Here is a 26,207-nt window from a genome sequence, read left to right as displayed (position 1 = left end):
AGCTTGAGCCATTTTTGAACTGCACTTCTGAAATCTTGCAAGCAGCTGCAGGGAGCCCTGCTGCTTTGAAAAGTTTGGACAACATCTGCACATTTCTTTAACTATTGTGAAATAAAATGCCTGGCAAGAATAACCATCTTAAAGATATACAGTCTGTTTATGGTGCAAACTGAAAGCCAGTTATAAAGTCTTCTACTATAGAAAAATGGCTGGATTCTCAGCATTATTCACACAAGCAGAACTTTTCCAGTTAAGGTCACATCCTGCCAGGCAGCATGGGTAGTTGATGGGGGACTTTTTGTCTGTATAGATCTTTTCTCTCACAAGAATGAAGACCTGTAAGTGATTAATTTAAAATCAATTTTTCTTCCACCGACTTTTCATACTTTGTTTCTTATGAAAATATAATTATTATTATTTATAAATCCCTGGCCATTTTTAAATAAAAAGTTGAGGATGAATCATCTGAATTTTCCATCAAAGTCAGTTTTCTTACGTGAACTCTTAAGTAGTGAGAGCTACTTTTCTGCCCGGCAGAAGCTGGTATGGCCTTACACTCCCCGGTCATTTTATAGTGCTGCTTACTCACCAGTTCCAAGAGGCTTCTGTGCTCTAATTTGGAGGCAGTGTGTTTTTAGGGGAATTTTAAAAGCAGACTTGACAAATGTAGAAGACAATCCTGCACTGGCTACGAGAGGTACTAGATGACCTAATAGGTCATTCCTACTTCTCTGATTTGAAAAACAAGCAGCACATCTCTAGTTGTGCCAGCAGGAGACTCAGATAGGGGAAGAAGAGCAAATACTTGAAGACCGTAAAACTCCCTTCTCAGCATATTAGCTCCTAATTTGAATTTTCCACCAGCTGCTGGCTTATACACTTTTTCTCATTCTGTAGTATAACTTTTTCTGTGTTTACCAAGAAGAAACCAGAGGAAGGTAAAAGCCATCCTAAAATGTATAAACAATGCAGTTTTGTCTGAATCATCACTCCAAGTCCCCATGCTTCAATTTTGCAAGCACAGAAATCTGGGCATACATCCAGCTGTGAATTTCACAGATGGATCCTCTCTCTAAAGGGGTCTGCACAAAACCCCTAAATCCAAGTACTCCCAACTTTGCAAACATTCATATTCTCCAGTTTAGGTGCACGTCTACTAGAAATACTACAGTCTGTTTGGTAATTAAAACTCTGATCTCTCTATATTCGCGTGACTAATGGTCTGAAAACAATGACTTTGAAAACTCGGTCTTGAGTTGGATTCAACCAGTGTTAGGTATAAAAGAGTTAAATCTTCAGCTACTGTTAACTAGAGTAAAACCACTGAGGATCAAAGGGCTTCAGTAGTGATGCCCATGTGACTCAGCAAAGCAACAGTAATTCACTCAGTGAGAAACTGGTCTCATACTCCCCATCTTCCTGCAGGTTCTCCTCATCCACACAGTTCCCATTTTAATCAAGCCATGTCCTTTTCTGGGTTTTTTAATTTGGAAACTTTGCACTCCAAAACATAGGCTAAACTCTGCCCTCAGCTGAACAAACACGATTTCTTTAGAGTGAGATCGTAGTTGAACTAGATTTAGTGAGAAAAGTATTATTGACTTCTGCCTGTGGATGTTGAAGTGAGTGATGGCTTTGCATCTGAGGGAGAATTTTTCCGCATGGATAATTGTCAGGTGTGGAAGTAAAGGTCAAAGCGACTGTCCCTTGCTGCCACCCAGCTGTGTGCATTTGGGCACGCTTTGACTCGTGGGTGGTGGGAGGGTGCTGGCAGTGAGGCAGTCGTGTGCCAGACCTGTTTGTGCACCGAAGCAGTGTGCACTGCATGACCAGAAAACCTTGAGGCCCTGCAGAAATAGTCGGATGACATCACAGCAAAGTGACAGCAAAGTGACAGCATAGTTTAGTCCTTTTTCAATGCTTATGTGTTGACTTGCTCTGCCTTTGTGCAAGGACTCTGCACCTTCGCTTTTAACATGCAAAGAATAATTTGGGCCAGGGTGAAAGCAGCAGTAAATTAGAGGAGTGTGAGTTTGCAATCATTCCCTCTGATCATCTCTGCCAGGGGAGTCTAGTCAAAGATTCCCAAATTGTGGTGTGGTTTGGTTTGGTTTCTTAATGATGAATGACTTCATCATCTGTGAATGAATTGAGTCAAATGTAGGACAAATAGTGAGACACATGAATGACTCTTATGACATTTGCAGTGTCTCAATCGGTGCTCGTTTATTTAGGTGGTTTCTAAGTTTCTTTGGAAAGAGTGAGAATGACTAAATGAAGGGGGAGCCACTTCAGAAGTATGGGAGTCAATGGTGAAGGTATTGTGACAGTTAAACCTCCCTGGGTTAAATATCTGTCATTATGAGCAACACAGTGTCGGTTATTTTGTAAGAGCTCAGTTCCAGGAGACTCCGTAGCCACAAGGCCAGAGGAAGCTGGATGATGTACCAGACATTGCATTCCCTTTATGGTCAAATACCTCTTGGAGCTCGTGCTGGGTCTTTATCAGCCACTTTTGGGTTTCCGATGCTTACCAGGAGGCAGCAGGGCTGTTCTCCGAAAGTGTCTGTGAAGGTCCTGACTTTGAAAGGCACCTGTCCTCAGATGCTCTCTGTGCTTGTGGTGCATCCAACTTGCCCGCAGGCAGTGCCTTCGGCCGCTGCTTTCCAGGGGAAGGGGCACTGCTGAGGGCACGCAGGGCACTGCCATACCTGTGCTTTAATCACGTTTCACGGGTCTGCCAAAGCCACTTAAAAATAAGGCCCAGCATTTCTATAGGTAAATGGTCACCAACCTAGGAATCTGTCCTTAGGACTTGGGGAAGTCCCCCAGTTCAAGTCACTGGATATGAAGTAATTATAATTTTGTACAAATTGATGTCTGCAAAAACTGGAAATAGTCTGCAAACACTGGCCACTCTAGGCATTGGGCAGGTCCAGTGAGCAAACTGGCTTAGTTTAAACCAGACCTGAGGCAAATCGGAGGAGGACTTTTAGCAGCTGTATTTTTTAATTACATTGCGTTTTATGGGTGTTTTTTCCTTAAAATTACATTTAATTTTTTCTTGTCTGGTTTCTTCTTCACACATGTTCATTTTCTTTGAGTGGGGTGCTGTCTTCTTCCTTGGAAAGCATCCCAACATACTGATTTCCAGCAAGCAAACCTAGGGTGAGATTTTCAGCTACGTAGGCTGGGTTACATGAGAGCTCTTCTCCTGAGGTCATCCTGCAGCTTCATGTCTTCAAATAACTTCTACTATGTTTTCAGACATGTTTCCTTTTTAAAAAAATGCCATTGATTTTAACACAAATTTATCTTCAGTGTAAATTTTATAGGCTATTATTAAAATAAAAAGCACACAAAACTATTATTATGTCTGTTTTAGAAATTAGTATCTGTGGACCTTTGTTTTATACTTGATTACATTTCATAGCTCTTCCCATCTTCAAAACTAGTGAAAGTTTTAGGTCAAGATTAAGACTTTCCAAAAATTCAGGCTGTCTGATAATGGTCTTGGTTTAGATGTAGCATTAAATGCTCCTCCAACTTTTTCTGTCATGCAGAAAAACATCTCTGCTTTTCAAAAACCACTGCTGAGTGCGAGTGTCTCTGCGGAAAGGCTGGAAGAAACCTCTCCCGCGTGTGAAATTCCAGCGCAGCTCTTGCTGTCAGGGAGCGTACCCCGGCCGTGCAAATGGTCTAGCCCTTAATCACAGTTAGACTGTAATATTTACTAGCATTTCAACAGATTGTGGTCACTATAACAAGACATTCATTTCCTCCTGTGTGTGCAACGAGAGATGCACACAGTTGATGGCTGGTTTATTACAGGAAGCTCATGTTGCCACACACAGGCGCACTGTGCTAGCTCAGCTTGGGAGGATCAGAGGCCGAGGAATGAGAGTGATTAGCCAAGGGCAGCCTCTCCCCCAGCCTCCGCAGCAAAGGTAACTCGCATCGTGCCACAGGGACCAAAACCTCTCGAGGATTTTTCTTTTCAAGATGTACGCTGCATTCAGCCGACAGGCAGATGCACTAGTTATCTGGGGAGTCCCTGTCTGTGGCACCTAGACAAAAATGCTTTGGCAGACAAATAAGCAAGGAAATTAATTTTCTTGTCTTTAGAAAACAGTGCGCGCCATCACGCCTGGATTGATCAAATTTGTTATGATAGCAAAACAAGTTCTATGGAAACCATTGTGAACCCTGGAGTGAGGCTGCCCAGGAGAGTTGGGGAAAGCCGCTTTTGTTTGTTGTGCTTGGCATCGTTTTGCTCTGGATGAAGATGCTTTAATTTTGTGGGGAGACCCAAGAGAGCATTCCTCTTTTTCCATACCAGAAAGCCTTCCAAACTGGCATAAACGTCCCCTCTTTCCAGCTGCTCCTTTCCAAACACACTGTGCCTCCTAAAGATAGTCTTTACAGTGGCTGGGGCTGGTGGAAAACATGAAGCCTGCATGGATTAGCACAGGAATTCATTTGGGCTGACGAATTGGGTTTCCCTCTATAAACAGCACTAGTGTTTTCATCTTCTGGACAGCACAGCAAACTTCACGTCCTCTTGCTCCTCGCCCCGCCTCTCCCACGCTGTGAAACGCCTGCATCCAGGCCAGCCGTGGTAAAAGACACACTAAAGCCTGCTTATGGGGGATGGAAAACAGCACGCGTTCAACGAGGCGTTTTCAACTATATCCCTTCTCAGACAGGTTTTTTTCCAACCCTTTAAAGAGGTGGTGGGGTTATTTTGTTTTTTCAGTTTATTTTTCTTTCCAGGTAAAAGGGAAATTAAAATAATCCCTTCTCCACTGGTTTAGTGACCTTACAAGCAGCCCACACTATGTATTTTCTTTTCTTCTTTGTTTAACTTCAGCTACAATGTGCTTATCATCTGCAGGAGTTAGGGATTCTCTAAAGAGGTTTTTGTCTACCCCTTTCCCCCCAGGGCTTTGGGCACACAGAGGCTGGATTGCAGGAGCACGGCCCTGCACTGCATCACTGCCTCACGGGACCGTCCTACCCCTGCCAGGGAAGCACCCCCCAGCACGTCACTGAACACCTCTGCTGCAGCAAATACACTTTTGTATCGCTTATACTTTCTTCTATAGCTTATTTGGTAAATATAATCATTAGGGGTTATTAATCACCCAACTTTGTTACCATCATTGCCCGGGAGGGGAAAGAGACGTAAAGGCCAATTACGTGATCAGGCTACATTTATTGGTGGTTTGTATTTACCTGACTATTCAGTAATGGATGATTTTGTCTGTGTCACTGAGTAACTGAGCATGGAATTAGAGTTTTGTGGATAAAAATGGGGGACTTGGGATTCAGCTGTCAAATGGAAGAATTATTTAAGTAATAAAGCCCTGTCCCTTAACTTCACTTAATCACCATGTTTTCACATGTGTAACCCACACCCCATTAAAAGTTTGTTCCTTGGAAATAAGTAGTCTCAGCAAACTCCCACCTCCTCATAACACGCTGCAGTCTCTCCTGCCCTTTCAAGGCACTCTGGATCTGGCAGTTCTCCACCTCTAGCAGCGGCATCTGCTCTGGTATAGGGGGAAAGAAGAGGGGATTATTGTGGCCTCGAGAGAGAGCAGGCAACTGAAGTGGGCATGGGAGAAGCATACTGGAAGGAAAAGGTGCAGGGGTAAAGGCATTACCCTCATTTATGTATAACCTGCCCTGTTGCTGAATCATGGTCTTTTTATAGATAACCTGGATTATACTCATGACAATACAGGATTTTAAAAAACAAACTCTACAAAAAAGCAGAAAACCTGAAAGTGGATAGCAATGCCATAGTGTTTTGGAAGTTTATCTGTTTACAGTGTATTTATTATGCTGCAGTTCAGGGTTTAAGCATTGTCATGCTTTCAGAAGGAGCAGAAGTTGGGGTCAGGATGCTGTTGGCTGTAAATAAAATATTTTCTTTGCCACGTCATTTGATGTAGGTACCTATTTGTACAGTTCCTGATCACCACACTCTCATCTGGTATGGTTGTGATGGAGTCAAGCACCGTTCCCATTAGAGTGATGAGGAAGCTGTCCCCAGGACTGGAGAGGAGTCCCAGGGTGCTCCCAGCAGTGGAAGTGCTGGCCAGGACGTGGGCTTTCATGTATAGTTGCTTTAAGCAAGCTCACTGTCTGCTGAGGCTTTTGCAGCTGGAGGATCAGCCATGCTGAATCATATGAGGAAAACAAAACCCAGCAGATTTCCAAAATATGAACAGCTGGATGCAGATGACATTTCTGAATCAAGAAAAAAAAAAAAGCCCAAACCAAACCAGCCGCTCTCGTGTTGCTCTCTGCCCCCCCTCTGATGCTGCCCCCATGCAGTGGCAGGGCCAGGCTCAGTGCCTCGCACAAGCGGGTGAAGAAATGCAACTGGGGGATGTTTCTGGGGGGCACCTAGCACAGGTGATGAGAAGGTGGGGAGTGCCCACTGGACATGGTCATCCTCTTGAACCATAACAATTGCCTCTGTCTTTATGGCTGAAAGGCTGCAGCGCTCTCTATCCTCATCACCCTTCAGATCTCAGCCAGGATCAGCAGTGATCAACCACTCTCTGGAGGCTCTTCTGGCTGTCACTATTAACAGTGGTGATGTGCAGCCCAAATATAAACTGCGCTATTATTTTTAGTGTTGATTACAGTCATGTCGAGGGGACCCCCTGAGAGGAAAGCCCCGTTGTGTGATCCGTGGCACAGCTGGAGCAGAGCGTGCTCCCTCCCCACCCTCCATGCCGATGGGCCCCGCAGGGATGTTGGCTGCTGGCTTGGCTGTGAGACGTAACCAATCTCTGCTTGACGGGGCTCTCCCAAGGTCCCTGGTTGCTGTCAGTACAAAACAGGGGAGTTTTAAGTTCTGTGATGCTCCTTCTGCCCTCTCCCAGCACCCACTGTAGCATGAGCCTGCTCTGAAGTCACCATGGCTTAACCACCCACTTAAACTTGAGCGCATTTCAACTTCGTGGCTGAAAAGGGGGAAGATCCAGCCTCTTGGCTAGTTTATCTTTTCCCACCAGTGAATTACTTTAATTTTTAAGTTTCTTGATGTGGCATTTTTGTAGTACCTAGAATATTCCCTCCCCTTTACCAGGCACCTGCCTGTTTTGCTGCTGCTGGGCTCAGCGATGTTGTGGCCAGCAGGCAATTCCTGTGTGGGTTGAAGTGTTACACCTGCACTCACTGCCAGGCAGTCCTACAGTGCCGAGGAACACCGCGGGAGACGGAGCTGGCTGGGACAGGCTCTATAGCGCATGCTACAGCCCACAGCCAAGTCTCCAAGCCTCACAAGTTATGGGGGAGCACGGGTTAGGATGGACAGACATCCTGTTGCTTCAGCTGGGTTTCTCCCCACCATGGCTGCTCTGCTGTCCTTCCCCTCCACATTGAGCCTGGGGCAGAGCACAGCAGCTGGTGGTAGTCAGCCGTCAGAGCAGTGCCCATGTCCTAGAGAAGAGATTATGGCAACGCTGTGCAGTGTTGCTCCGTGGTGGTGATGATGGTGAATTCACATCATGGTACTGCATAGACATGCTGTGAGCCTTCCTCATGATGAGGCTGCAAGAAGCATTCAAGGAGTCAGCACTACCTCCCCACCAGTGAGTCAGCTCTTACTAGTACAAAAACCTTCCCATCTCTAGTCGGCATTGCGAAGGACAACCCCCAGTTCCTATCGCAGGCCATCCTCTATTGGTGTTCCCCAACACTTGTTCCACCTCGTCTGTCAGGGAAACGTTGAGTACAGTCTAGGCCAGATTCTGAGAGGTGGTGCACGCTTGTCTCTTTGTGTATTTGATTTTTTAAAAAGTGGCTAGATGTCTAATCCACAGTGATTTAGTTGGGAGTTAGCTCCCAAAATACCTTTAAAAATCTGGCTTTGCAGAAGATATCCGGTGGCTTCATACAGTTTCATTATACTGTGCGTTAGCTGGGACATTTCATTCGTGTCGGCAGTCGCTCTCCTTCCAAGACCACTCAGAAAGGTTTATGGTGATCTTGGCCTTCAACTTTGCTACTACTGTGTCTTCCAGCTGTCTGTGGCTAGTTCCCCAACTGCAGGACAAACAGTATTCCTATTCAATCCGCGTTCCTAGCTGAGGGGACGGCCTGCCAATTGCTTCTGAATGTGTTCTGTAGTCAGATGAGATCATATCAAACGTAAGCAAGTTTTATCTTTATTTTAGGCAAAAGGGTGTTTTATCATGATGTGGTTCCAAAGCCTTCGTTGTTTGATTGGAATTCACCCAGGAAGTGTAGCAATGGATGGTTAAATACAAACTAATAGGTTCAATATGACCTACAAATGCAGAGCTTGTGAGCTGGCTGTGCAAACTCATGTATAAAGGAGAATGTTGTCATACAGCTGATGAGAACTTAGGAGTGATTAGGATGGTCTTGCTAGGTACTTGCAGTGTCTTGCAGCATGCCCCTGAGACGCTGCAACGAGCATAGCATTTCGCCCCCTGCCTGGGTTGCATGGGGATACACACAGCTCTCGGACCTCACAGTTGGAAAACTTGGGATGGCTCATTAAATCCTGGGAAGGATTCCCTGGGGCAGTCTCTTTGGGTGGTTGTTCCTACATCTTGGTCTGGAATTGGGATGGGAGGTCTGCAAATAATTGAGGGCTAATTTCTGAACAAATGTAGGTTATTGCTATTGTGGTGAGGTTGGGAATTGCCCAACCTCAATAGCACCAGCTGCACTTCAGCTAAAGATAGTCACCTCAACAGCTATTGGACATTGAGGAGTTCAGTTCTATTTCTGGTAATTTATATCCCCCCTTTTCTTTTCATACTGAGAAGAAAAGTTTTATCGTTTGTGCCATTGAGTCAAACTGAAAGTTTTAAGTCTTTGGATGATGCATATACATTTTTCTTATTCTCTCAAGCTATTTACTGTCAGAGGTTACTGGCCTCCTTGAGGTGAGATGCAAAGGCAGTTACAGTATCTGCTCCCCATAGCCTTTTGCATTCCTTTTTGTAGTTATAGGTGTCTCTTATAATTAGCTCTCCTTTTTGGTTCATAATGGTCTCTGATTTATACATATACTCCACAGTATTATGGATTGTTACATTATTTTATGTTAGAAACCCCCGCACGGATGAGAACTCCATTGTGGCAGATGCTGTGTTGACTCCAAAGGAAAAAAGGCAGTTCCTGCCTCAAAGGACTTGCAGTCAAAGTGCAAAATAAAAGCAAACAGATGGATGTGGGCAGACACACAGTATCTTGTATGTGGCACCTCCTTGACATTGTTATATGTGAATTGTAACACTCTGTCAATAACTACTTAAATATTTAATGGTCTGGATTCTTTCCAGCTAACCTGGGACTTGTAATTGTAGTCCCAAAGTTAGGCACTCAGCTGTCCTGGACTCCCGTTGCCAAGACCCACAGACCTCTCTAGCGGTGCCTATGGCTTTCCATCGCCTGCAGAGGCAAGTCCTGATACCAGGGCTCCTAAAGCAGCGCTCACCATTCAGTGCCTAAGGCAAAGTGGGGGAAGAATCTGGCCCCAAACATTCATTTGCTGAAGGATATGGAGTCATGATAGAAAAATAATCTGTATGCAAAAGTGATTTCATGTGTTCCCCTGCTCAGTGTTTTTCACTACAAACAGTGTGCCTACTGCCCATAATCCTCTTTAAAATAAGGCACATAAGAAACATATGCCTTCTTCGCACTCGCTGTTCTGAAGTTGTTTGTGAAAGCAGAGTAATTGCAAGCAGAAGGTTATTTGCATGTCTGTTCCAGAGGAGAGCTTGGTTTGTCTGGCAAAATTGTTCGTAGGCCACTTGTGCATCTTCCCTGTTACCTTGGGACAGTGATTTTCTGCTGGCTGTTTTCTCCTGAGAACCAGGCTCAAAATTCAGTTCAGACATGTTCAGAGGGAAACCTGGTTTGCTGGGGAGCCCCGGGTTCTGCAAGAATCCACAAGTCCTTCAGCAGGGATGCTTGCAAAGTTAAGACACAGCAGAAGATAAGATGCCAGAGAATTAGAGCCAGTAAATAGTTTTGTGGATTAATAGACATAAGTGCTAGTGCTCAAAGGGAGGAAAATAGATTACATTATTGACTGTTCATCCCCTGCAAAACTGCCCAAAGGGAAGGGTTATATGGTTTGTTTCCCCTTAATTAAATATTTGTTAAATGGTTTGTTTCCCCTCAATTAAATATTTGTTCTAGTAGTTCCTTTGTGACAGAAATAAAAAAAGCAGCAGCATTGCCTATTCTTGTTACTTTCAGCTAATCCTGAACATGCTGTAACTGTTCTTCGGTTCCTACCCCCCAATTATTTCCTGTAAAAAATAGCTTTCTCCCATCCATTCTCTTTTCTCTCTCTGTTTTTGAAACACTTTGCTGAATGACTCATATTGCCTCTTAGTAAATATGTTAAGTCTAGGAGTATGATGAAACTGCAAAGTGACATGTGAATAAATAGTGCTATCGCTTGTGTGCTTTTCCTGCCGGCAGTTACTATTTTAGAGGCATTGTGGTATCTATTACCAATTTCATCAGCTTTTAAACTATGAGGTGCAAGCTACTGTAGAAAAAATCACCACCAACCTCCTTTGGTTTTGCTGTTTTTAATCTGAAAGAAATATGTCTTAATGCCAAATGGCACTGCTTATCTCAGCAGTTATGTAGCAAATTCATAAGGTCCAAACCACACACACAAAAATAGATGCGAGCGCAGTTCACCCCTGTGCTTTGCAGCAGCAGCAGCAGCTGCCACGGAGTTAGATCAAGAGTTAGGAGTGGCAAAATGAAGACTCTTGCCTTGTGTTTCTTAAGCTTCAGTCCATCAGCCTAATATTTCTGTATTGGTTTAGCCAACTAATGCGGTTTAAGAAAATGAACTCCATCCCCTATTGGTATAAGTTTTTGTATATTTATTTATTATGTGCGTATTCTACTTGGAATATTTTACTTGATCTCATTGCATGTTAACTAAAACTAAATACACACTTCATCTTTTCTCAGTAACTTGCTAACCATCAACTAGATAGAGCCAACTGCATGACTCAAACATGTGTCCCTTCCCTTACAATTTCAGCCAAAACTATCTGGCATCAGAGTACTGCAGAATGAAAGTCATATCTAAATATATGTGAGCAGAAAGAAAGTCAGTTAAAGAAAGACTTTGTTATGGAAAGCTACTACAAACCAAATCCACGGTGGCGTGGAGTTCCTCATTGCACCCAAGCTGATCTAGTTTTCCACTTGCAAGGTATGCTTCCCAAAGTGGCTGCTGACACTTGTAGAAGAACTGCACAAAGCTGTCCGATCTTATTCCACTCCCTTTATGCCTTACGTGTAGTGACTAAACAGACTTAAAGCGTTTATCTAATAAATAAACAGGATATTTATCATAGTCTTAGCAAATTTGATATTACAAGCGTTTTTGCTTCATATTCATATAGTTCCTGGCAGTGTCAGCATTAATATTCAGAGCCAGTCCTTGGTCAGGTAACCCATGAATGAGATTGGCAGCGCCTGGCACTGGGTGCCACCCTGAACGCCATCCCTCAGGTTCAGTTTCAGTAAGTGCAGCGCTGTGGACCGGGCAGAAAAAGGGTGCTGAGAATGAGATTTAAAGAAACACCCCAGCTTGATGGGGTGCCTCTTCCCATTATAGTCATGCAGTGACTAAGATGCAGCTCCTCTAAATTTGGGGGGTTTTATACCAGGGGGACTGAGCCTGCAGATGAGCTGCAACAGCTTCCTGCAGTGATATGCTGAAGCCTAACCGGGCAGGAGGGAGATGGCATGAAATTGTGCCTGAAGGTGCACTTTCCAGATTGCCAGCTGATGTGGATTCTTCCTCCAGTCGATGTGTAGGCAGGGTTTGCACCTGTCTTAGAATCTTCTGATAAAAAATTGACGACTAAATACTGAAATCCATCAAGCAAACAGGAAATCACACTCCGGAGCAAAAATTGCTCTTTCTCTTGCTGTTCCAGTTAACAACCCAGGATGAGAAAGCTCGTGCGTGTGTGCATGTGTGTCCGGCAAATATCACATAAGCCCAGTTTCCTGGTTCATGGAGAAGGTACCTAGAAAATTTAACTCTTTGATTTCCAATAGATTCAAACAGGGATCAAATGGATTAAATAACTGAAAGCACCACAAATGGCACCTGCGCAGCCTTAGAGTTTCTCCATTCAGCTCACTTCAGGGCAACATTTGGCACCTGTTTCTCCAGGAGAGTATGTCGTTTGTAAGCAATATAATTCTCCCATATATTGTTTGCACATGAGATTTCAGTCCTCTTGCTACAGGGTCTCAATAAACTGGCCTTCCAGGGAATTAAACAAACAGTTAACACCCAGTTCTTTTCTTAACTGATTAACTGTGTGAAAGTCCTCTGGCCATGGAAGTGTAATGATTTTTAACTAATTACTTACAGGCTCAGGTGCAACTTATTACTTATTTACAAGATTGTAACCATTTGTGTAACAAGCTGAAGCGAGGCATGGCAAAGTAGGACAGGCACCCAACAGCTCCATGCACGGCAGGTAGTACAGGGAGAGCAGCGCAGGTTTCACATTATCTCTGCTGCTGCAAACTGCTCTGTTTTCCTTCCCTTGTATCTGGCCACTTTGCTTTGTATCACTGAGGAGAACTCAGCTGGAGGAAACAGTTTGCAGAATAACAACTTCTGTTGGAGTTGAATAAACAAAATGAATAAACAAAACAAAGGGTTGCTTATCTAAAATAAATTATTCAGGCTACAAACTGTCTTGGGATACTAGTCCCAGACTTCCTGCACAGTCAGTGAAGAGAGCATCCGTGCAGCTTCTCACAAGTGGTACCCCAGTGTCTCCCAGGACAAGGCATCCCCAGGGCTGAGGGATGCTCCTTATTCTCCTGAGTTTAGATGCCATACAGTCAGAACAGGTCACTGTCTTCAAAGTGCTCTCTGTTGCCTATGTTGGCTCAATTTCCTAATAGAAATACTTAGGACCTAATTTTTAGAGGTATTGAGCACTCCAACATTGACTGACATTTATGGGTTTAAAGATTTTAGGTTGGTAACTTAAATTGTTGCCTATTAGAATTTTTAGAGTGCCTAAGTGAGCTCAGCACCTCATGTCTTTGGTAGTTTGGGATCTCAACCACCTAAGGACTTTAAAACATCCCTGTAGGGACTTTTGAAAATGATTGCTCTCTACTACATCCACACGCTAGGCATAGGCTTATTCTATGCAGGTCGTCATCACTTCAGGCTTTTTTCTGTTAGCTAGGCATGTATTATTTAAGTTCCCTGAGTGTGACCTTCACAGTCTCTGCATTTTTAAGACCAAAGCAAACCTGTAATAAATCTGGTCCTTCAGGGATACTTTGGACTTGGCCAGGGCCATATGGCAAGATGATGATATAGCAGAAGTCCAAGCTCTGGAGTCCCACTGTCCAGTCTTCTGCTCTAACCACTAGGTCACACTTTTACCTGACAGTTTTAACGCAGTTGTTTTATAGTGGTAGGCTGTTGATCTTTTCTGGAAGCACACTGACAATAATGAAAGTACTTAGAAAATCCTTAAAATTTCCGGGGTAGTGTCACAGACAGATTTGTGTTTTGAGTATTTCCTTCTTGTTTTGATGTACAGTGCGTTTAGGACACTGAATTTTTTTTTTTAGCAGAAATGCTATCTTTATTTTCTGTTCTTTTCTTACAGGCACACCCAGCTTCCTGTTAAAGATTTTGGGTAGCATAGTACCATAGATACTGATCGTTTTAGTTTTGCGTCTCACTCTGGAACTCTATTGAAATATAAGGGAAGGGTATTTAAATGTCATGAGTGAAATCCAGATCCTGTGAATCATGAGGAGTTTAGATATTGATTTCAGTTGGGACAGGCTTTAGCCAAAAATATGCATTTTATTTAGATTCTGTTTTCCATCAGATATCTATATTATGATGTTAAATTAATGGAAAGATGCTGATGGGTTTTGAGTCTGTTGAAACTATTATAGCAAAAATGCATCATGGGACTTGAATTGCCACTTAGTTTGAGATCAGTAACTTCTTCCAAGAGTTTGCTTAATTAATGGAGGTGACCTGATTGCTGTTGGGCTGGATGGTATTGAAGAGGTTTATAGTTTACATAGACTACATAGATTACAAGCAGGACAAGGAAGAAAAGTTGCAGGATGCATCTATTGGCATTATTTCAGTAAGGAGTAAAACCTTTTTCTGACATGTAATTAAAGTAAAGCTTTACAGCTAAGAACCTCTTAGTAGTTACACATTCCCATTTTCCAGAAAAAAGCCCTTCATTGCTGTTGATTTAGAAAACAACCCCCCACGCACACCCAGTATTTTTCCCCAACACAGTTTGTTGGGTTTGGGCTCCCTGTGCCTGATACACCTAAGTTTGTATTTACCAGTCAATTAGTTGCTCTGCTTGCATGTGCAAAAGCTGATTTTCCAGAATGCAGAATATAAAATAAGCTGTGTACTGAGTGGTAGGTTCCAGTATATGATACGTGGCTGCACAATCTCTGGGAGCCAAGTAAAATATTTCTTTTCTATATATAGTCACCTGAAATCCAGCAGCAAAGACACTTCTGAATGTTGCACTCAAAACTAACTTAGTTTTTAAGAAGCACTTTTTCCTCCTTAATATTGCAATTATTTTTTTAAATTTCCACATGGTTTTGCAGAAGTGCCAAATGCTTTCATGAATTCAAAAGAAATCTAAAAAGATCAGACAGAAAAAAAATGAAACAGAATTTTAAATATTGCCATTTTATGAGAAAAAAATTTTACCTTATTTGTGTTTGAAGCAAAGACTGTAGCCTCCATAATTACTTTGCGCATATCTTTCCTGTTCATCACAATTAAGGCAAAGTCTAATTTACACAGCCACTGTGGTTAGATCTCTTATTTAAAAGGGACTGACTTTTGATCTGGCATAAATGTGTCATGTTTTATTTGGGCCACTAAGATGATAATATAACTGAATTTTGCAAAAGGCAGTGACTAGTCTTTGACCTGACTTACAAGACACATGGACCTCCTGTGCCTCTGAAGTCTCAGATCAAATTACCAGCATTTCGCATATGTTTTGTGATCAATTTAGGAGTGTAATTTTTTGCATACTTATTTTTAGATAATATCAGTTGAGAAAAGAGGGGAAAAAAGTAAAATCTAGTGCTGGATCTGAGAAAGGTCAGCGGTTAGGTTCTGCCTTATGTATTGTATATGCTGAAATGTCCTTTTAATAAATTAAACCATAAAATGAAAGAGTAGCTGAAAACTGTAACATTTGGCCTTGCAACACAGGTCAAAGGTTACTTTTTTTTCTCAAAAATGGTTTTGCAAATCTTTTTCAGAGCTGATAGATACACACCTTAGCTGGATACAAAACATTATATGAAAAAGAATGACTGTGATCTTTGATCCAAGCAATCAAAAAGAAAGGTAATTGGTATTTTTCTGCCTTTTCTCCAGCTGTGTGTTTCTCTTAACCTTTATTTATTTTTTTTTCAATTAAAAAGTCATGCCCCTTTTTATTTGGCTTAGAGGGTTTAAAATCTTATTTATTTAATTTAATTTTTTTTCACTCTTTTTCTTCCCCACTTGTGTACCACAGAGCTGTCCTGAAGTAGGTGGGGCCTGGTGGGCAGGGAAGGAGAGATGGGGTTGTGCATGCTGGGCTAAAGCATCCTGTCATTCCAAGGCAGCAGCTAGAACCACGTTAGGACCATGGTTTGCCTGGACACGTTTTGAGGGCACCCTAAAAATTCAGGGTTCAACTTTCCTTCTCAGTCCCTGATATGCCATCAGTTCCTCCCTGTGTGTCTTGTGTTGGCTTCGCATGTAAACTGCCTCTCGGCAGCGTCAGCGGAGCAAACACGGAATGTCCAGGATCCAGTGCAGGGAGGAGCCCACTGGAGCTGAGCTTGGCCTCCTCTGATGAGACCCTCACTCTTGCAGGATCCCCAAAGGGCACAAGACCCCAGTCACTGCCACGGGTATAGTGCTGTGACAGCATTGACTTCATCGGTGTTATTCCAGACATATACATGGAATAACGCTAGTAAAGTTACTCTGATGCGTGTGTGAATGTGTGCACACGCATGCATATGAGTGTGTGTGCGTGTATACAATCAATTACAAGCAGCCTGACTCATTGCCAGCTAAAATTGGAGACTGTTTTCTGTCTCTGGACTACTAGTTGAAGCTCAGTGTTTAATACAACCCACTATCATCCCGCAAGTGAATACACTCCAGATTTCTATCTGAGAGGATGTGAATTAGAGTCTTAAATGTCTTTGAGGCCTGAAGCCTAAGAGACTGCCTTTAACCCATCAAAGCTGAGTGATTAGAAGAACACAGACATTTGTCCCATGATTTCAGCCAGCCTCTCGTATTCAGCTAACTTGGGGATCTCCGAGCACCGAGGCTGTTGTAAGACTCTTACAACAGCAGTATCTAACAGAAGATATGCTGAAGGGATTCAGGCCTAACTAGGCATTTCCTTGGTCTGGATGGCTGACGTCAGCTGTAATTTCAATATCTTTTTTTTTTAATGATTTAGTCTTTCATTATCTTTGCATATGTCCTCATTGCCCCATTTAATCAGTTCTTTGTCATTAAATGGATCAATAGGAGTGTGCTCCAGAGCTGCCACATGCCAGGCACCTTAAATAACAATATTTTATTTATTAATCACATCATCTCCATTTCCTCTCGGCTAGAAATGAGCAAATAATGAGAACCGATACTTGAGATACATTTTAACCACGCTACCAAAAAAAGATAGATGGGAGTTCAGAATAGCAAGTTCAGCACATGATCTCAGCTTCCTCTGAAGTTTAGATATGTCTCAGTTTGCTGATTTTGTTCAAGCTACTATTGAAACCCAAGTCTCACTGAGATTACACCTGGATCTGGATCCATGTGCTCCCACATCTGGAGCAGATCACCAAAGATGTGTGATTTCTCTAGACTCAGTCTGGAGGTGACTCCAAGCTGGAAGAGAGATAGTCGCCTTGGGATCCATTCCTGTTAGGTTCATATATTCATTAGATTTAGGGGCTCTGGTTGTAGATTAGGACTTTTTGTGCTGGGACAACCATTGACTTACACATCCTTTCCTTAGAGCTCCCAGACTAGCGTTGCCCAGCTTAAACTGCACCTAACTCCCCTCACCACATGGATTTAGGTGAAATTCAGGGTGACTACAGGACATTCAGGCCAACTGATAACAGGAAGCTCCCTTGTCATTCAGATGCTTACAAGAAAAATCCAGTTTGCCACCTGTAAGAGCTTGCACAGACAGCATCCAACTGCACCCAAGCATGGTCCTGCAGCCCGTCTGTGGGGTTAATGTATCATACTGTTCCCCTGCAACTTTTTAGCTCTTTACAGATTGTAGTCCCCCCATAACCTCAGCCCGCAAAACCCACTGCTGACTTCTCAAGCAGCGCACAGGAGGGAAAGTGAAGTTTGCAGGCTGAGTAAGCCCTTTACTGCACCGTCCAACCTGCCCGGAGCCGGCAAGCAGAGGTCCCCACACTGGCCAAGCTCTGGGCTCGCGGTCTGCTGGTGCTGCACGATGGATTTCACTTTGCCTAAAGTTCAGGCTGGCAAACAGAACCAAAACCGGCCCCTTCAAAAGACTGTAGGTTTAGTAAACTCCCTTTGATTACCTGCTCATTTTTCACTTAATATTTAACCCTTCCTAGACGAAGATGACTGCTGACTCCGATATTTCCATAAGTGGTGGCTGTATTAAATGAAAGGAAACTCATATACGGTATTTTTGGTATGCTGGCTGCTCAAACAAACGTGTCGATAAATAAATCGGCCTGCAGTCTCAGCCCACTTGTTTTTAGAAAGGAAATGACCCTGTAAGAGTGGGTGCCCACTTCTTTTACCTCACTGCTATTTTTAGCTGAGGCTGTGAAAAATTTCCATTGAAGACCTGCTCCTCTCATTTCCTGGGTAGAGCAAACAGGAAGCTCTTTTAGCTGAGCTGAAGGAGGTTTTTCTCCCTGAAAGTGGACCAACCTCACCTCCCACTGGTTGCTTCCTTGCACTGCAGAGCAGCAACACACCAAATACCCCACATTTGTGCTTTATTTGCAAGAATTCACCCAAACGGCTGGCAGAAGCCAGCAGGTGACGGTGGCAGGTAGAAGGTTGGGCAGCAGGAGAGGACAGGAGTTCTGCTGTCAGCCATGCTGGTTTTGCCCATGTCCTCTCTAAGAGGCACTAATCTGACTGATATCAGGCATTTCCTGGCTGGAATTAGGAAGAGCTAAACTCTGGGCTGTTAACAGTGGGATTTTTGAGCACAGAGGGATGGAAACTGCCTTGTGTGGCACAGGCTATGGGGTCCCTTCAGGAGAGTTTACTGTACCTGGAAATGCGGAGGGCTGGCTCCCTGCTCTCCCGTCAAGCACCTGTGCCCTGCTCTGTGCGAATACTTAGTCCTTGAGGAGCGTAGCTGACTGCAGCAGACATCTGTACAGTAATAACATGGAGTTTTGCGTAAAACATAGATCTTTTACTTTCTCAGAGATAAATTCCATTGCATGTAGAGTGGAGGGAGCTTTCAAACTACTAGTCATAACTACTAAAAATTAATACATGTGTTCCCCTTCCCAGACACAGTAAGCGATTGGGCACCATTTTTTTTAATTGTTGGGAAGTGGTGAAATACTATGTTAATTAAAATTTTTCATAAACATTTGTTAGAAATCAGCCTAAATATGGGGGAGTCTTACAGCTGCATACCTGACGATTAATCAGTCTTGGGTGAGGGTCTTCTCTGGTTTGAATTAGTCCTTGACTTAGCCCTTAAATATCAACAGGGAGAAATCATTTAGATCTGGGTTCTGAAACCGTAGAAAATTTGGTCTTTTGGTTTTAAGGCCAATTTGTCAAAGTAGTTTCCGAACTGTCGATCCCCTTGGTGAATACAGCACCAAGGAGCTGCATGTGAAATGGAGCCCCAAAACAGGCAGTTCTGGAGTTTTGCACCAAAACACTCATGTCTCTCCTAATGAAATCGCTGCCTAGAGAAAGAAATGTTGTTCCAGGAGGTACCAAAGGGTGCTGTAGGCAAATAAGTGTGAAAGGTAGACAGGAGAGAATGGCTGTTGTATATAACATGTAATATTGTTCTGGTTTTTTAAACAGAGAACAAAGTTCTTCAGTGTCATCTCTTGAGCTTTATTAACAAGCCTGTCCCAGCCTCTTAGAGTATCATAGTGGTGCATGGAAGTTTGCTTATGCTATAATCTACAAAGAAACTGTAACAAAAATGTAGAGCAAACAGGGTCTACAGTGAGATTAAAAAAAAAAAAAAAACAAACGACAAAACCACAAAAAACCCAACACTTTTTCACCTGAATTGCAATCTTTGTGTTTTCAGCACTGTGCACTATATTTCCTCCAAGTCTGGCCTTTCTCTTTTCAGAATATTCTTATTTCAGCCTAGTGAAAATGTTAAAATGCACAGATACTTACAGATTTATTTTTTTTTACCTCGGGTAAAGGAACTGTCTGTGAAAGAGGGCAAGTGTTGTGTACATAAGGGATGTAGCAGGTACTGGACACATGGTACAGCTTCTCAGTTGTGTTTTTATGGTACTTGAAGCATGCTGAACACAGTGTAAACCCCCTCTCTCCGCTCCTTCCCCCTGGTCTTCCAAAAATATGTAGTCTGGGTAATTAAGACTAAAAGTTTTAAGTTCTAATAAAATTATGTTGTGAATACAGAGGGGATATTTTCAGCTTAATAGCAAACTGCCCAAGGATTGCTTTTATTTCTTGTGATTTTGAAATTGCTCTAACATTTCTTCCTCTTTCTTTTATTTCGCAGTTAACGAAATTATCAGGAAGGAATTTTCTGGACTCCCTGCCAGAAATCAGACATAGAAGAAGAGATTTGTGAGACAACTTTTACCGAATCCTTCCGTAACTGACCTCTTAGATCCTTCCAGTGCCCCTGCAACCTCCTGCTTCCTTAACTGTTCATCTCAAGGCACCAGTTCAATGCAAGGAACAATGTATTGGCATCAAGCTGACAGCCTTAACTAAGCAACTCACCACCTCTCTCTGTAAACATCACGAAGGACACCCTTCCTTTTGTCCAAAGATCGTATTGTTCTTGTATAACAGAGCATCTGTCTGAGGAAACTCTTCAAGCCTGCTGCAAAATATCTATCTATGTATCGATCTATCTTAGTAATAAGGGAGAAGTGAGATGTCACTCCTGAACACCGCACAAAGCAAGGGAGGTTATATATTAGTGCTTATTTGGGTGGGGTGGGAAACGGGGGAAGAAAGAGTAATATATTCCATAAAAGAATAATGACATTTTGCAGTTCACTAACAATGACTTGCCTTCCAGGTCTCAAAGCCCTTTTGAGAAATTTTATTGTTGTAGGAAACTGAGGCAATCCAAGCTTGCTCGGCCTTTATCCGACCTCGGATCAAAAGCCATTTTTTTCTGACTCTGAGCACTGTGATCAGTATTTCAAACAGTAGATGTCAGCTGAATCCAGGAGTTTTCTTCATTTTTCTTGTCAGACTGGATAGGAGTTTGAAGGAGAAGGATGCTCACAGAGAACCAGTGAAAAGAGCAATTCAGCAGTTGTAACACCTGTCCGAAGGTACAATAAACCCAGATAAAACAGAGATTAATATATAGGAGTCACAGTAAATCCAAAGATTTAATGATTGATCCTTATTAATATTTAGGCAGTGTATGAACACATCTTAGATATTTTCTCTTTAATAAATTGTTGCTGTTTCTTTTCATATAGAACCTGCTATTGGCTCGTAACTTGTCTCATTTAGCAGCTGTAACATTTAACCACACAAGCTGCAGAGGAAAATAATTGCATCTTACAGAAGCCATATGTTCCACAAAAAGTATACACTTACTTATATTCACCTTGTCTCTTTAGCTTTGCAAAGCTACCAGCAATTTCTGGAAAGGTTAAATTTCCACGTGAGTTAGTATATTTGTTATGTTTTGCTTCATGTGTTAGAATATACTGTACTGACACAGGCTTATCACAATAAGAGATAACCGCTGCCATCTGCAGTTGTACAGCTAGCAAGTTTATAACATTTTGGTGTGTCATTGCTACCACAGTGTGATAAAAAGGCATCATGAGTGGATAATCAATGTACAGTAAAAGATAGCCATAATATTGTAGGAAATACGTAGTAATCTTTTCTGGTTTTGTAAATGAGGAACGCTGATATTTTTAAGAGTGCAGAGCCTGAGCTCTATTCTAGAAAACACAGTGAATCTATCCTGTTCTCAGTTGTTTCACAGTAAACTTTGCTGAATACCAATGTGTCCACGTGCTCACGGCAGGAATTAGGTTATATGAATACAGCAGACCAGCAGAGCAGCTGTATAATTGGTTCCCCAATAGTGCAAGAAAGATCTTGCACAAACCCTGCACAGTATGTGCTCGGTTCAGCACAGTCTTTTCAGGAGTATTGAGAAGAACATATTTTCTGGCAATAAAAGCTGGCACTTAAACTCTTCAAGATCTTCAGTTTTAGAGTTAGAGATAGAAGCGTTAGACTTTCCAGAACACCTGACCTAGGTCTCACCTATAATCTTGGATCTTAAACTGAAATCTGAATTTCACAGGAGCAGCTCTGAGCTCTGGATTCAACCAAGCCTAGGTCCAGAACCAGAGCAGAGCTCTTCCCGATTGCAAATCCCAAACTGGCATTAATAACACAGTTTGGGGAGTTTGCTTCTTTTTCCCCTTGAAGTACTGCTAACACACACCGGCAGTGCTTGTGTAAGATGGCAAGTGGTAGCAGGCAGTAGCCTACTTTGTGAGATCCAAATCTTCTGTCACAAAACGAGTCCCCTGCATCCAATTTTAGCAACACCAGAAAGTCGCTGGCTGAGGATGCCTCATTCTGAGGATGCCTCATGTTGTGAGCTCCACATGTTGCATCAGGACGAATATGGAGATAGCCAAGCCTCAGCCTGTTACCTGCAGAGGTGAAAATGGCCTTTTTTATTATTGACTTTTACAGAAACAAAGCTGAGGCTTGAACTAGCTGAAATGACTTCTGCGCAGGGGAATTACTGATCGTGCAACAGCACTTGTGTAGTACTTCGGCTGGCTGACATGCCTCAAATAGGCTATTCTGGATTGTTTTAAAACTGCTAGTTTGCCAGAATCTGACATATATTATGGATTTTTAATGCAGCTTGATGTTTTGGACAATTTTGAAAAATTCCTCAGGCCAAAAGTTGCCTGTCAGAAGTTCTTTGCTGCAGCTGAGTAAAAGAACAGACCAAACGTGTCTCCCGGTTTCACAGAATTCACACTTGAAAGTACCAAAAATGACTGTCTATTTTCCCTGATCCAACCTGTAAAGTATAGGAGAAATTTAAAAAACAAACCAAAAACGAATTCACAGAAAACCAAAAATCCCCAAATAACTGACAGAAACTTTTATCTTGCTGGATTTTAAATAGAATATCAAAGAAGAAGATGAACTTCTTTTCAAATCTGTAGACTCACTGACGTAGTCTAAAAATATTGCTGCTTATTTGGTGATTGTCCATAGCAACTGCTTGTCAATAGTCCTCTGTATACAGATGAATGGCTGATCTCGAAGTCAGATAACTGCGCACCAAATCCACTAGCAACCTTCTCCTGCAATGAGCCATTGCAGTATGCATGTTCACGATGTGGACTGATTTTTATTTGTATTTTTATTTTTTGTCGCTGTCCCCCACTGATCATTTAAGCATCTTTCTCCCCTTTTTACTATAACGCATAAATGTATAAAGCAGCCAAGAAAAATGTGGACACATAGCAAAAGTTTTTCAACCTTCAAAGGGACCCAGGCAGGCAAACCCCTGAGCCCCTACAATGCTCCATTGAAGCTACTTTGCAGGATGCACCCATGAAACATCCGCTCTTTCACTGAAGGATAAGATTTCCACTGCTCTTATGTGTTCTGCCGGGCACTTTGCTATAGAGAGGGGAGAGGATTTTTTTTAGTGTGCTACAAGTGCTTTACTCATGCTTGCATTAGCTGTATTTCTTCCTCATTTTTAATACATAGATATTAATGTGTGTTTGTGTAGGTGCATATACATGTATATTTATATAATATAACCATATATATATGGATATATTATATACATATGATTCTATATGAACACACACACACACCCCATGACAAGCTTGGGTCACGATCCTATAATTGGCTGCAGTCGGCCAGACCTATGCAGGCACATGAAGCCAGTTACTGGATCGAGGGTTCATAAGATGTATATAATATAGACTACATTTTAGTGGTTTTATTTACAGCTACATGAGGTCAGGCTGTGCTACTCTATCTGCTTTTACATGCAACTGTTAGTTAAATAATACAGCTTTAACCAACTTTATATTTATTTCCAGAGAAAAAGGAGTATCCTCAGACATAGCGTTACGCATTGTTGTCTCTTCTTAAAAAGAAAACCGATATGTTAAAATTATATAGCTAGGCTGAAGAACTTCAAAATATACAGTACTAAATTATTTCCTGTTCTTGCTGAGCAGTGTTTTCCCGGTATTAATATTTTGTTACTTAACGCAACTTGCTCTCTTTCTGTAGAAGCATTAGCTTAACCTTGGAAGAGTTAATACCATTTTGTGAGTAATTTGTTCTCACTTTATCTGGAAGATAGCCATATTTGCACATGAGGAAATTCTGTCTTTCCTCAGTTATCTGAATGTTTCACCACAGTGCCTTCCTGCCATTGTACCAAAGGCCTCCAAATACATTGTCTACAGGGTGAACAACTCTAATGCATTTTCCATCAAAGTTATACCATGCGAAGTACATGGGGCTTGTTGGAACTCAAAGTTCATCTCTTTCATTTTTGTGCGTGTGTGCATTTTTTTTTTACTTCCATTTTTCCGTCCAAGCTTTGGCAGCAAATACAGGATGAGCTTCTATAAACTTCTGCATCAAATATATGAATACGTAGACTAAAATCATCATTCATGATATGTAAACAGTCTGAGAGTGGAATGGGAGTGGACAGATATCAGGAAGATTTTTTTTGTCAGTTATGAGTGTTGGAAGTACAGTTTGCCAGGAGAGTAATTGCTCGTGAAGATACTTGCAATGAAGTATGAAGTCCCGTTTTTGTTTTTCTCCATGAGAATGAGCAAAATGTAAGACCTGAACAACAGCGATGGAATGAAAGTGTCTAATGTATGTGTTTTTATTGGTAGAAAGAATGTAGAAGAGCCATGGGTTTTGCACTTGCTTTATTTGTATCCATGTAAATATGTATCACTTCCATTCTTCTTGTAGGAATACAGCATTTTCTGAATGTAGAATATTTCCAAAACCAGCACTATATTATTCTCTATTGTATAAAATGCTGCTGCTTAATAACATATCTAAAACAGTTCTCAAATTAGCTAGCATGTTTTTTAAAGTATATTTTGTAATCCATTTCTTTACAAAAAAGTGTCTATGCTTTTTGTCTGACCAAATATGCAACACCTTTTGGATTAAGGGTAGTATTTATAAAGGATCAATTTTCATTTTCTGAGTGTATTAATTTTCTATGCAATTGTTGTTGAATTGTTATTGTCCTAAAAAAGTTGTATTGGATAAATTTTCCAAAGACTTCAAAGACAGCTTTAAACACTTCAGAAATATGTTTCTAAATATTTCAATCTGACTTTTTCCCCCGCATTTCTTTCCAAATTGCTACTTAATAGGGAACAATTATCTTCCAGATGGGATTCAAGAAAATGATTGTCTTAATTTCAAATCTTAAATTGATTCAGATCTTCATAAATTTTGCACCACTTAAAATCATCTGATGTTCCAGTTTAGCTGCAATTCTGAGTGTTTGTTATTTATATTATGTATTCCTGTGCAATAGGAAGAGATGTCAATGTTGGGTTTAGAATAGGTGAATTGCAAATTCTCCAGAAATCAACTGTTTTCCTCATCGTTTACATTGCAGCGATTTCTTACCTGTAAATGTAAGGCATCTATCTGCCATCACACGTGGAAAGTTATAATTCTTTATTCATCTCAGTTCAGAATGAATAATCCACCTTTTTGAACGTTTGACATAAGATTGACATCTGTCTTTTTTAATGTCTGCTACTTTATAACTGCAGCGGGTGACAGCTGATAGCAATTTGTTTAACTACCAGTCAGTATCTGATCTACTGTGGTCTGTTTAAGATTTGTTTAGCCATTTTCATTGTTCCTGGTGTACAAAAAAAAAGAAATTGGTACCTGACCCCCGTTGCAATAAATTTCAAATGAAGGTGCTGGTACTGTAAAAGATCATACAGGCTGCAAACGAGTAGTTATCTGGGGAAAAGTTAGTATTTTGAGTTTCTTTTCAATAACTCTCATAAAATAGCAAAATTGGGTAGAAAGTTCTGGAATGACTGAGTCACAAAAATGAATAATGATTTACATGTTTGTAATAGCTCAGAAATCCACAGATGTGTTGTTGGAATAATCAGTTATTCCAGGACTAAACTGCCATCATTTTACTGATGCTGATGAGTACCTTACTACACGAGTAGTGTGGTGAGACCTGGGAACAGAGAATCAAGGTACAGCTCAGTCTTAATAATGGTGGCCTAATTGGGACTTACATATTTTTGTGTGTGTGTGTGTGAGTGTGTGTAATAATGAAGTGATCCCCCCTTCCTGAAGTCCAAGCCTCCTTGCTGAAGCCCTACCCTGTATGTTCAGGTGAAACCATATGTTAATAGATACACGAGTGAGCAATTGTCACTCAAATCATCCAAACAGATGTCTTTTTAATCAAACTGTGTGTTGAAAAGCCTAACTTTAAGAATTCAAAAGGGGTTTATATCATTCACATTCCTACAACAACATTGTTAACCTCCAATGTAATGATTTTTTGCTATCTGTAAAGTATTTTTATATATTGCCTGTACTATGGTAGTTTAACAATAAATGAAAGGATATCATCTGCTGCATGAGTGTTTAGTCTATTCTTAAACATCTTTATTGCCTTCGATAAACTAATGTGAAGTGGGTGAGTCACCCACTTGATAAGTCTTCTTGTCCTCATCACCCTCCTAAATACTCACAAATGGGACGTGCATAAGGATTTCAGAGTATGGAGTACTTCTTTGTTAATGAGATGCCCAGTACCCCTTTGCATCAAGAGCCC

At 41.7% G+C, this 26,207-nt stretch overlaps 1 protein-coding gene across 5 annotated transcripts in view; it reads left to right on the top strand.

Annotated features, from left to right (window-relative positions):
* Positions 1-26,000, top strand: part of NFATC2 (nuclear factor of activated T cells 2) — a 103,564-nt gene extending 77,564 nt beyond the window's left edge. For 4 of the 5 annotated variants that reach the window (XM_075517449.1, XM_075517450.1, XM_075517447.1 and 1 more), the window contains exon 10: positions 19,857-26,000. In XM_075517449.1, the coding sequence (XP_075373564.1) occupies positions 19,857-19,912 (56 nt within the window). In that variant the 3' untranslated portion in view covers positions 19,913-26,000. Of the gene's footprint in view, positions 1-15,354; positions 15,443-19,856 lie in introns of all 5 variants that reach the window. The other variant, XM_075517448.1, reaches the window with a different exon arrangement.
* Positions 26,001-26,207: the final 207 nt, after the last annotated feature.

Source organism: Mycteria americana, chromosome 14 (assembly GCF_035582795.1).
Source record: "Mycteria americana isolate JAX WOST 10 ecotype Jacksonville Zoo and Gardens chromosome 14, USCA_MyAme_1.0, whole genome shotgun sequence".
In the NCBI taxonomy this organism is placed as follows: domain Eukaryota; kingdom Metazoa; phylum Chordata; class Aves; order Ciconiiformes; family Ciconiidae; genus Mycteria; species Mycteria americana.
The sequence above is the reverse complement of the archived record's forward strand: the minus strand, read 5'-3'. Positions and strand labels throughout refer to the sequence as shown.